Source organism: Aythya fuligula, chromosome 24 (genome assembly GCF_009819795.1).
Source record: "Aythya fuligula isolate bAytFul2 chromosome 24, bAytFul2.pri, whole genome shotgun sequence".
In the NCBI taxonomy this organism is placed as follows: domain Eukaryota; kingdom Metazoa; phylum Chordata; class Aves; order Anseriformes; family Anatidae; genus Aythya; species Aythya fuligula.
The window spans coordinates 3,420,039-3,433,105 of NC_045582.1; the positions used below are offsets into that span (position 1 = coordinate 3,420,039).

At 41.1% G+C, this 13,067-nt stretch overlaps 1 protein-coding gene across 2 annotated transcripts in view; it reads right to left on the reverse strand.

Moving 5' to 3' along the window:
- Nucleotides 1–13,067, reverse strand: part of MAP3K3 (mitogen-activated protein kinase kinase kinase 3) — a 42,593-nt gene that overhangs the window by 18,474 nt on the left and 11,052 nt on the right. For both annotated transcript variants that reach the window (XM_032202620.1, XM_032202618.1), the window contains exons 5-7: nucleotides 8,347–8,446; nucleotides 6,934–7,047; nucleotides 3,355–3,475 (exon numbers count right to left, since the gene is read on the reverse strand). In XM_032202620.1, coding sequence (XP_032058511.1) covers nucleotides 3,355–3,475; nucleotides 6,934–7,047; nucleotides 8,347–8,446 — 335 coding nt within the window. The remainder of the gene's footprint in view (nucleotides 1–3,354; nucleotides 3,476–6,933; nucleotides 7,048–8,346; nucleotides 8,447–13,067) is intronic.

Below are 13,067 nucleotides of genomic sequence, written 5' to 3' on the forward strand. Positions count from 1 at the left end.
TTAGCTTGGGCAAAAACACACAGAGGTCAATTCTGCAATTTTCATTTATGAGACAGGTAAATGGTCAGAGCGTATATGTTTAGGGGCCAAAAGAAAACAATGAGAAAAACATTTTACTCATCTGTTATGGTACTGCCTAAGGAGTTTCTGTTGTGCCTCTCAGAAAAGCTCAGCCCCTGGGATTTGCTTTTTCTTTGCTGATCTCAAAGAGGATACTTGAGAAACAGGAAGGAATAAAACCCTTTTCTGCAGTGACCCATCCACCTGCGGCTCCCACCACGTTAAGTCGTGAGCTCCAAGAAATGCCGTGGTCCAGCCGATCTGCCCAAGGTCACCCATGAAGTCAGAGACAGCGTTTTAAGATCAGCTCTCAAGCTGTGCTCCTCACAACACTGTCTTTAATTAACTGTGTGTACTCAGGTGCTACGAAAGATGGGTGAAGATCAGCAAATCCTCTCCCAAGGAAAATATTTTCTACAGAAATTATTGTAATAAAGAGTGAAGGCAAACATTGGCAGAAGCTAGCCGAAAACCAGCATGTACACCTTTCAGAGGGCTGCGGAGCGGAAAAAAAACCCTCTGCTGGCATGGTTCAGAGCAGGCGGCGGGGAGGTGGACTGCATGCACAAAAATCTGCTGAGCTACTACCTGATTTTCCAAGCAGCTCTGCGGAGCTCACGTGATGGCACGAGCCAACTGCAGCAGGGATAAACAAGCGAGTGTGCTTTGTGGCTGCACCGAGTGAGTCACGGGAGCACACTTTCACTCTTTCCAAGACAATGCCACCACGGCTGGCCGAAGGCAGCCCCAGTCCTGCTGGCAGCAGCCCAGCCGCTATTGTGGACCGGCCACCAGCGCTGGGCAGGAAAGGGAAGTCGGCACTAAATCAATGCGTACCAAAGGAAGTGAGTGGAAAAAACACAAGTGCTGCCAGAATGCTTAGCAACTTTTTTTTCTCTCTCTTTTTTTTTCTTTTTTTTTTTTTTTAATAAAACTTATCTTTACTTCCTCTGAATTGGTGACAGCGGGCTCGAGGCATGGCTGTTTCAGAAGACAGGAACTACACGGATGGATCTCCTGCGAACACCTTCTGTTCTACTCTGCCTTCGACTTCCATCTCACGACATGTCATGAACAGGGAAGTTTCTGTGCCTGGAATGCTAGCTAACAAGGGTACGCTCTTCTTCCAAAATCAAAGATAGGAAAAGAGGAGGAAGAGGGAGCAGATTTAATGCTAAGCTATTGCCAACTTACTATCAAACCTCCTGAAAAACTGGAATCCTTCTGGACCTCTTAATAAGGTAGCAGCCTGAAACTTTGACATGTTCAGAAAATAAAACTAGTGCCTTTATGATTGATGACAGGCTAATCAGAAAATGTTCATAAGCCAGGATAAGAGGAGAGAGTCTGTGTAATAGGGTTACAGAAGGGGCCCCTTAGTACCGTACCGCTTCCCCATGACAGACACGCGGTACAGTCTGTTAGCTTTGGCATCATGATTTGGATACCTTCGAATGCCAACAAAAGAGAAAGATTTTTAAAAATCAGATATTTTTGGCATCAAATCTGTCTGAAAAAAAAAGAAACGTGGTGTTCAGACAAGCATGGATATCACTGCTTGCCTTATAGGACCAAGGAATGCTGCTCTTTTTATGCATGTTAACTTCAAACTAGAATGGATGGGTAAACCCTTTCTGTACCAGTCCCAGACGTACTTCAGCTTATAGCACTTCTTTGTTTTTGTTTGCTACTTCACAAAAGCAAACTGTGTAAAAGGGGATCAGCAGACTCCAGAAAAGATACAGAAGACTTGCTAAATTAGTCTAATTTAGAGAACTGCTGGTCCAGTTCTCAAGTCCTTCTCTACTGAGCTTCCTCTCCCAATTAACTTTGGTCAGAGCAGTGTGAATCTGACTCTGGTTTAGGGCCCCCAGTATGGGACTGTCTGTACTAATTTAATCAGATTTGTTATTTGACACCAGGATTGCTTTGCAAATACTGTTAAACAAAATATGGTTAAGATTACGCCTCAAGTTTACACTTAATGAACCTGAAGCACTCCTCTTCCACAGAGAGAGCTGGTTTAGAACTTGGAAACAGAACAACACTGACATTCCCAGCTCCTAGTGCTGCCCTTGTGATTTGCAGCACCTGTCAGCTGAAGCATTGGGCCTGACAAGCCCTAAAATAGTTGTTAAAGCAAACACAACTATCCTCTGCTTCTGTTTCCTGCAAATTTCAGCTTTTCTCACTTTTAAAGCAAAAGTCATTTACACAGAACACCATCTCAGGCTGCAGATCCCTATTATCACCTTCACCTTCTTCCTGCTCTTTCACAGCTCACTGAGGTTTCACACAGAGGACACAGATTCTAAACCACGGAGCTTTTTGTTTTGACCCAAAAATCTTTGAAGGAACTTCAGACACTTATTTTTATTTTTTTAATATAAAAATCTTAGCAGCTTTGAGCATCTTTCAACAGTACTTTACAGTTATACAGGGGGATATCACGAGAAACTGGGACGACTCAGCCAAACCTACCACAGGTAGAAACCATGCAGATGAAATGCATGCTTGTGGATGTAAATCAATGCACTATGGTACATCATACGTTCTGCAACATGTACACACAGTCAGTGAGTTCTTTCTCTAAAACTCTGCACACTAACTTTTAGAAGTTATGAGAATTGATAGTACTTGGCAACGTACAGGTTTAGATTATTTGCATTACTGGAGTCTTACGTGGACCTTCTCACTGAGTATGTATTCACTAAGCTAACAAACACAAAGGAAATGAGACAAAGTTACATATTACATTGAATTTTTAAAATTATTTTCTGTGCAGCTGTGCCACTCACCTACCGTATTTGCCTGTGCTCTACCCATAGGTAATTAGGAGAGTGGAAAGTAAGGGAACTCTGTATGTAGGGCAGCGGTTAGATACGCCGTGGCAATTCCTGTGATACTCATAAAATGCTTGATTACAGGACCAAGCACCAATTCCAAAACTCAACATAAAAAAAAATAAAAAATCAAATCTAGATTTCATGAAGTGAAATTGCCAATCTAAATAAAAAAGCTTAATGGACTCACGTAAGCTTTCCAAACTTCTAACCTCAATGAATCTGGCTTTAACACATCCCTTTTAGCAGCTCCTCAGCTGTTCAACAACTTAGTAAGGAACTTTGAAACATTCTATTATAAACATATTAAGAGCTTTTGAAAATGAACAGCCTTGTCCTAGAATAACCTTTCAATTTCTCATGGCTTTCATAAACACTATACCATAAATCCTAGTGCCCAAAAGGTAATTTTCACAAAATAAAGACAAGCAGAAGTGGCAAAAATACTCACTGACAGACAGATGCCTACTTCTGGGTTCTGGCTGCTGATAGGGTGTGTTCACATCCCCCACAGATTGGGAGGTTTTAATCCTGACTTGTTTGGGCAGTCCAGAATGGGGTGAAGAACTTGTCTGTTGGGTAAAATGAAAGTGAAATAGAACAAAATGAGACTGAGGAGCTCAAGCAATCTGGCCACAGTTTCAAAAACATTACGTTTAGTAGCAAGAAAGTAGCTGAAAACCAGCCCTACAGCCTGATGTCTTATTACTTCAAAGAACACAAACAATAAAGGCAGCAAAAGAGGAAGCTTTGCAATTATTCTGTAGAACAGGAGTCAAACAACTAGAGCATGCTTCCCTCCAGCCTCAAATAACACGCAGGATTTACCGGTCTCAGTGTTTGTCTTCCTTTAGCAGCTACCTGTGAAGCTAACAGGAAAGGGGCTCAGATCACCCTCTGATATCAGACCACGGAAGAAGCTGCAGTTTTGCCAGCCACTTTGGCCAGCAGCAGTAAATTATGAATCTTGCACTCTTTCAGAAAGCTAGCAACTTGATTCCCCACATTTTTTAAGAGAGCTGACTGATCAGCCTAGGCAAAAATAAATCCTAGACTTTGAAAGCACAAAGACTTGGGAGATTACAAGATGAATGCTGCCTGCGTTGCTTTCACTCATCCTTCCCTGCACTTACATGGATGTAATCGAATTAAAGATCCTTTTTCCACAGTGCCTTCCTTTCATTCAAAGCAGAAAGAGCAGTGAAAGGAGACGTGCCACAGGACTTCTCCTGCATTTGCTGAGGAAGACAGAAGGGGTAACTCGAGTATGCTTTGTAGAAAGAGAAACCACAGGGTGGTTTTGCAATTCACTACAGTAAGAAGCTGCCCAGGAAATTTGTTGTCCTCCTTGTGCGACAGTTACACAGAGCTCTCTCAGAGAAACTGCAAGGCTTAAATGCTGAAACCAGACTCTTTAACGTGCTCACTTGTGGAACTCCAGGGAGTAAACCCCTCTGCGCACTCCCTGAGGACTGCACAGGTAACGTGGGCTTTTACCATAGAACTGAGCTTTGCTGTGAATACTGATCCTGGGCACCAGTTGTGTGAGGATGCTGCAGCAGGGTCCGAATATTTGAAATACTGTGGATTGGCAACCTCCCCCGAGCAAATGAGATATTATGCATGACCAAGCAGGTGCTCAAGACCAGGGGATTTTTGATTTCAATTGTCCTAAAGTACCTAGTTTTACAAGAGGATAGGATATGCCCTTTCTCTCATCTGTTACAGAATTGAATGTTTCTGAAGCACTTATTTTACTGAGACAAACAGAACCAAAGAGACCCCAAGGAAATGAATCCTCTCTTTTGAATTTTACTTGAATAGGACTGACAAACAAGGTGTGAGGCTGTAGAATCCAAAAAGTAAAACCATCAAACAGCTGGTCATTTAAAAAGGAAAATCCTTTGCACCAAGCAAGGAGGGAGCCTGGTTTAAACTGCAGAAACTCCGTCATGAATACATTCATGGGAGCTGAATAACAGATGCAAAGGTCACACCAGTTATGTGGACAGTCTGCCTTTAGTACTCTAGGTGTTCAACTTAACCAGTTCTTCCCATTAGTTTCTAAAAAGAAAGAAAGGATGACAGGAGTGAGTTTCTTGCTAAAAGAAAGAGCACAAGTGAGCCACAGTAAGAGGCATAAGGAAATTAATAAAAACAAAGACAGGCTCACAGTACTAGTCACTGGAAAGTTGTGTTATACACATATTAGTGCCAAAGTCACGGCATTACCTTTCCATCCCCAGAAAAAGAGCACAACTAAAACAAAATCTGCATCCTGTACTTCAGGAAAAATAATGCTTCCCGCTCCCTTAGTGGGATGAGATCATGTAGCCAAGAAACCTCCTTCAGGCTCGTGGGCTTTTGCTTTATCACATGTAGGGCTCTCCTGTCAGGCAACTCAAGAGATGAAGAGGAAGTCAGAGGAGAGGGGGGAAACAGTGGCACTTACTGAAGACTTTGCTGTTTGTTTCTGCTTTGAGCAAAAGAGGAAAAAACAGCTAATAAAAGGACACCACCACAGTACTGGCTACTGGCTGGTGTAGGGATGAGACTTACTTGAGTGTTTACTGTAGGAAGGTCTTGGGGGCTTACGTAAAGTTTAGATAGTATCATATAACATCTGGTTTGTAGCCTCAAGACACTGGAATTAAGAGGGCTGTAAAAGACGATTGTTTTACTGGATAATACCAAAAGTAGAGGCCACCTTTCCCAGACCATTTCCTGACCACACAGAACAAAGTCTGACTACACTAGGTCAGACCAAAGGCCTTCTTGCCAAGTATTGTCTTCAGAGCGGCCAGTAACAAATGCTTAGGGACAGGGCATAGGACAAAGAACATCATCGTTCCCCCAGTACCCTTCCAGCTTTTGGCACGTTTGAGAAGCTGCTGTTAATACACCTGATGGTGTTTATTTGTCTATTAGCATAGATCATCAATTTCAAAAATAGTACAAAGTGTATTTAATTCCCCTGACAGCTCTAAGAATTAGAGGAGTGATTATTCCAAGAGCTGGAGCTCACAGCCTGCAGAACTTGCACAAGGATGAACATTCAAGATTGACAAGCTACGATCAACAGAGATTTCAAGACAGGGTAGCTTTTTGTGTCATGCTGTTCAAGAAAATTTAGTAATTTGCAAATCAGATATCTAAGCTACCAGGGGTCTTTGGCTTTAAAAGCTGGATAACTTTTATTCTAAAAATAAAAGAAAAAAAATCACCAAAAATAATCACCCCAAAAGCACTGGTTTAACAGCCTGAGTGAACAGAGTTCACGTGCAGACCAGCAGTATAAGAAACTTGGGACATTTTTTGCCCTCCTCAGTTCGTATTTCAATTCACTGCCTAAAATAGGCATATTTGGGAATTTGACTTACTTCTTATGTTACAGTCTTTTCTGATGAAAAGTGCAAACTACTCTAATAGTCACTGACTGCCACAGCCCCTTATGATGGACAGTGAACCAAGACAGTCAAATTCATCTTAGGTGTGTATTATCAGCTAAAAGCAACTCAGTTCCTACACAGCAAGACTGGATTCAAAGCAGTTAAGCCACAGAACTGGAAAAGCATCAGGTATATCCTGAGGCGTTCCATCCAGAAAAAAAAAAAATTGCTAATAGCTTGTCTTCAAGAACAACTTGTGCTTTCTTAAAGACAAGATAATTACGTGCAGTTTTGACACTGTGCTACTAACTGGAACTTAAAAAAGCTCTCTATGAATCAAACTCATCAAGAGTTTTCTGCATACAGTCATTGGGTACTCCACATAAAACATCCTTCATAATTACAGCTTGAAAACCTCTTTTCAATAGTTTAGTCCCTAAACACCTGCTGCAGCCAGAAAAAAAAAGAAAAAGAAAAAGAAAACAACAAAACAAACTCCCCCATAGGTAAAGCCAAAACAAAGAGAATAAACATATTCATGTGTGTCTCTGAAGCAGAAAAATCTTACTAATTCCTATTATGCTTGGATAAAATCACCATTACGACTAAGTTTTGCTGCAGTCACAGAAGTTGTTACGTACATGGTTTCTGTCCGGAGACAGCAGTAATATTCTAAGGCTTTTCACATTAGAGCTTCGGTCTAAGAGATCTACTGCTTTATCCAGGTCATCTTGGTTTTTCAGAGGAATCGATAGCTGCAAAATACAGAACATAAAAAAAATCATTAGAAAGAACAGAAAAAAGAGTCTACTTCTGCAACAGGAATTTAAACAAGACGTAAAAAATAAAAGTAAGATCAGAATATAGAATAGGATTCTGATTGCTCAATTATGCCACAGGTTTTCATCACAATATTGTCTTACTGTCCTTTTATACAGAGCTTTCCTTCCATACCATCAGAAAAGTGGTTGACCTCATGCAAATTTCCCTAAGGCAACATCCACAAAATACTAATTGCTACCTGAATTCATTGCTTGCTAAGAACAAGTCAGAGACAGGCTGACTCCCTGATGAGAACATTGTCTCTGAATATTTATGAATCCAGACCTAACAATCAAACAAAAACTAGGTTTCAGCTAAGAGATGAACACAGGGAAGATTTACGCTCTGAAAGAGGGAATCAAATAAGATTTTAAAAACTTGCTGGTAAAACCCCATTAAATTACCCTCAGACACCTTCTATTCCACAGCCAATTCACATCTAGATACGTGGATGTTATTAACACTGAAGAAATACTTTCATTTTGTTTGACTTCTACTGGTGAATGGGGTTTTACATCTCTTTCATAGGAATGCAGTCTCTAACAACACAAAGGCAACACTACAACAACAAAACAAACAAACAACAAAAAAAAAACAAACAGGAAAAGCCAGGAGAAAGCCAAAAAATACTTAAATTGTTAACACAGACTACCCAGTTCCTCAGAGACAAGTGCATACTCCCCAGGTCACTTTCTTTTATCAACTATAGTGCCCATAATCCCTCACAACCACTCGATAGCATTCCCTGTACCCTCACTCATGTTGTTTGCCTGCGAGCTGAGCAATGTGCAGAAGGGTCACAGCCAGCAAGAAGTAAATGTGTTACAAATGCCTGGATGGCAAACTAGACACTTCTAAATCTGTTCCTGGACAGCTAAAGAAATGATGTGGGGACTGCCTGTAGTCTGCAGACTGCGTATCTACTGGCCTGTGATAGTTGGTTTCAATAGCCAAAATACTTCAATTAACTTGCTTTTACTTCCCCAAGAAAGTCTCCCAAATAACACCAGTAGGAAGACGCAAGATGATGATGTCTACAATACAGACATCAGTGTCATGTTCTGTCTGTATCAGCACATCTTCCTCTGGAGCAGAGAGATTCAATCATGGGTCCATATTAGAGGGAAAAATTAAAAATTAAATTTAAAGGCACACAATTTGGGATGGAAAAAGGAGGCATCATCTAGAGAGATTGTTGCATTTTTTTGGACACTGATAAGAATGCTCTGTACCTCATTGTTCATGTAGTGGAGGTCCAGGGGCTGGCCAAAGGCTGTTTTCACTTTCTGTTGCACATCTTCATAGCGCACAGGACGGACAAATGGGATAATTCTGGAAAAACAACAAGAAAATTACTTATTGAATTCAGACATATACCTGATAATGCAATCAAATTAGATGGTTGAATCATTAAAAAACAGAAACAGAACACAAATGTTTTACTTTCATCCTCAAATCGGTAATTATCTTTTTAAGCTTGAATTAATATTATTTATTTTAGCAAGGAATTGTTAATCTCTGGTGCATTTGCAAATTGGTTCACCAAAATGCAAAATGCAACCTCAGAATTATTCAGCTGAAGACTTCAAATAGAATGCCCTTGCTCCTGGATAGAAAAGTATCCTTTACTGAATAAATTTCTTCCACATAAGAGGACACAAATCTACTATGTATGTTGGCTTAAAGAATACCGCCTCAGGCACTAGACACACACAAATACATTTAGTGAGATTTATGCAGCAAAAGGCCCAAAGAACAAAAAGGCATTTTGGTTTAAATACTCTGATATCTGAACAAAAAAACTCAGTTCTTAATATTTTCCAAAATGTGTTCCAACTGAAAGGTTTCAGCAAACTTTCCCACAGCAAGTTAGGCCTGGACTCCTGAGGGAAGGTATCGGCAGGCAGACACAAAGGAACCTCAAAGCCCTCGATCCCAAAGGTGATCGGGGACATGAGCTCCACATTTGCCCTCTGCAAATTCAAGTCAAACTCCAAACACCCGAAACACAGACTCACCACCCTGTTTCTGTAGTTCTACCTCAGATCCCATGCAACAAGCAGCAGCTTTTCCTCAGGAGTTGAAGACAAACCTAACTCACATGCAACTGTTGGTCACTCGTGGCTTTTTTTCTTTTAATTTTGGTTTTTCTCTCTCTCTTTTAATTACAGAGGTGTAATATATCAAAACTTAAATACTGCTTCAGCTGTAACAACATCTGACTTATAGTAATTCAAAATATTTATATACAGCAGATCAATCTCAATCTCATCATAATCTCATGTGTCCTCCCTACTTTAGTAAAAGAGACAGATTTAAATAAAATACATGTAAGTATTATTCTTGTGTGCTTACATGTAATGCAACTCTGGGCATATCCACCAACGGACTGACAATTAAAATACACAGAGATATAATTTTTTCTGATCGCTATCTGTGAGCCCAGACTTTGTGGCCCACTAAAATCCTTGTCCTGACATCCAGCCGTTTCCTTGCCAGCTGAGTGGCAGAGCATCCTAGGCCAATAACACATCAATGGCCTCAAGAAAGCTGAAATGGCAACAGGTACAACTGTCCTAGGGGAACCCTGGTGCACACCACAGCACAGGCATGCTTTTAAGAAAAGCGCAGTATAGATTTCTTTGTTAGGTATTTATTACCATTTTGCCTCCATGAGGATAGAAGCGATAATGCTTTAGGCATAGCAGTAAAACGAAGTTCCAGCAAAGCACCTAAAACTGTTTATTTTGCTGGAACATTCTCCTGCAGGAAGTTGCCAAGTACTCAGAAAGTTGCTACCTTGACGGCCATGGAAAAAGACGATTTTGCCTCTCTCGGAAGAATAATCAGCCAGTAAAATGTGCTGGGTCAAGAACTGGAGGACTCAAATGTAAACTATAGCTTACAACTCGCCAGACCTTATTTTAGTGAACCAAGGATGCTGACCGCCCAGAAATCCATTTAGGTGGTTGCTCCTGCCTTCGGGCTCCTGCAAGCAGACTCCTCGCCATCTGCTGCCACAGGCCACAAGACCAGGCTGCCTCCTGACTGCAGGTCCAACAGCTCTGGGATGTGGCACTGCCGTGCAGGGAGCTATCAGAAAGCTCTGAGATTGCAACTTCAGCTCTGCCGAGCTGAAATACTGGCACAAAAAATGTGGTTATTTATATAAACGTGGCACTGCTTGGCAACTCTGCCATCAAGAAGAGCACAGACTACCTGAACGGACCGCGGATGCTCGAGATCCATCTTGCTCGCAGCTTGGTGAAACCCCGAATCCCTGGGGGCAATCACACAGCTTTGTGCTGAACCTGACCTCAGGACAGAAGGCCCAACTTCCAGAAAGTCCATCCAGCACGCTTTGCCAACACTCAGTGTCCTTTCTCTACATGCAGCCTTTGTTTTAAATAGTTCTAGTGTTAGTTGGCTTCCTCAGCCACTTCCCAGGAAGGGTTCATCTCGCTACCAGACCTACAACGTTCAGCAATTTAGAAATAATTGTCCTTGTTAAAAACACAGCCCACAATAACATTTTCTACATATTACTAAGAAAGCCGTCCATGAAATTACAGCACTCTGGCACCGTAGAAATGTAATTTAGCTCTCAGCTGAACTGAAGCCCCTTATGAAGGCTTCCATTCTGTGCTCACGGCATTGAAAAGCAGAGCTGTTCTCAGGTGCCACAAATTCTATTAGTGTAAAAAACTCCATGCACTCTTCTAACACAAAATCATGGACTGCATGGTTTAAGGAGCCCATTCCTGCCTCACCACCTTAAATATTTGTGGTCAGCTCTGGCAGCTCCTCTGAAACCCAGCACACACACTTACATTCTCGGGGCGAGCTCGCTGTCTGTAACTGCATACCGCTCTGGGAATGGGGAATTCAGGCAAGCGTAACTGCATAATTAGACTAACACACAATCAACCTTTTCATTTTAATGTTACTTCAGGAAAACCTTCCTTCTCCCCGAGCTCTGTGCCATCCTAAATGCACTCAGGCAGGAGACACGGAAGGTGACGGGACTGTGGTGACAGGAGTTCGCTTCCGAGGTGCCTTGTCATGACACGCTATCGCGACAAGCTGTGACACCTTGCACAGCAGCTCTGTCACAGTCCCCACAATGACTCTGACAGAGCAGAGTGTCCAAAATCGTTTTTTTAGTCATAAAATTCACCATACAGGACTTAGGCGAATGTTACTGTTCAATTTTTTGAGGAAAAAATTAAGTTATTCTTTACGGTTTGCTTTATCAACAAAAATTGTTTTCCTATTTTAACAAAAATACCTACATTCGACAAAGGACAACACTTGAGGAAGAGTTTAAGCAGCCCAGTCGATAACCTTTGCTAGTAACAGGCCGTTAGGATCTCTGTACATAACATGTACTGAGGTACTATCAAACATATAAAGATGTTTTATTAAATTTGTGTTTTACCATCAAATCATGAACTGCTTCATGTTGAAAATATACTGCCTGCAATGGAAGGAACCAAAGGATTTCTATAGGATGCCTGTAAGGAGTAGCGTACAAATTCATGCTTACAATCCAATTGATTTCTTCAGAAAAAGGAAACTGGAACATAAATAACATCATGATCCCTTTTCGACCTCAGTGGAGGCCCAAGAGGACCCTCAAAGAGGCTGCAAGCAAGCCTGGAGCCTTCCTGTACATTCACATGGCCTCTGACCAGCTATGACGGTATCGAGAGGTCCTCTCAAATATGAGACAATTTAGGGCCTTTTTGAGACCAGCTTTTGAAAGTTCGAGGCAACCGTTACAGCTTCCAGGAGCTCCCACTGGTACAGCATTTGCACTCTGTTGGCTGCTCCAATACACTGAGCTATAACCAGCTCCAGCATCGTGGTCCAAACTGGACCAAACACAGAGCATCAGGAGAATGTTCATTAAAATAATCTTAAATTGAGGCCTCGATGTGAAAAATGAACTATGAACAACAGGGGAAAGCTTTAAGCCATAATTAACAATGCGTTGATTGCTTTATTATTTTATATCCAGACGCTATGAGCAGTCAAGGTTTAACTTGATTTACTAAACTAGATACATCCTTATCTCTAAACCCTTTTTGGTGCATGCATAAGCACAAGATGCATTTTTACAAGACCTCTGTGAATGTTTGACTGGCACATCAACAATGTGTGTAATCAACCGATGCAGGTTGTCAGGTTCTCCAAAATTAAGGTGTATTTTATAACCTCCTGCAACAAACAAAACAGGAGCCCAAAGTGCCAAAGAACATACCAATAACTTCCTCTGAAAAGCAACAGTTAGTGATCCTTTAACAATGAGCATGAACCGTGCAAAATCAACTTGTGACAGAGAAAGTGTGTACTAATCACACCTGAGCTCCTCTGACAAGAAAAATGAAGGGATTATATGATGCACTAGTATCTTAAGAGTATGTGTAAGGTGGTCTTAAACCTCAGTAATGACCTTCTGCATACACAAAGTCACAAGATTTACAAAATGAGTAAAATTTACTCGTGTGAGAAATTTTCTTTCAGCAAGAAAAACTCATATATGCAGAAGAGCAGGGAATGAAAGACCTGACTAAATTTTACCCGCTGGACACAACATTGTGAACAAAAAATGTCCATTCAGTTGTGTTTTTTTTTTTTTTTTTTAAAGAAAGCATCTCAATACCATGCATCAGAGGAAATAACAAGGAAACAGAGACCAATGAAACACCTTCCCTTGCTGTGTATGTTGTTCAGTCACAGCAGGACAGCAATAGTGATAGGTCATCAGGAAGTGACAAACTAGAGAAGAATGAAGCTAGTTTGATTAGCTTCATTTGATTTTAGTTAAATGAAACAAAAGTGAAACATATCTGAGATAAAAAGACTCAGGCTGGAAGCTTACTTAATATTACTGCAATTCACTTACAAATAGATATTATGGAAATAAATAAGAGGAAAGTTATTTTCTAAA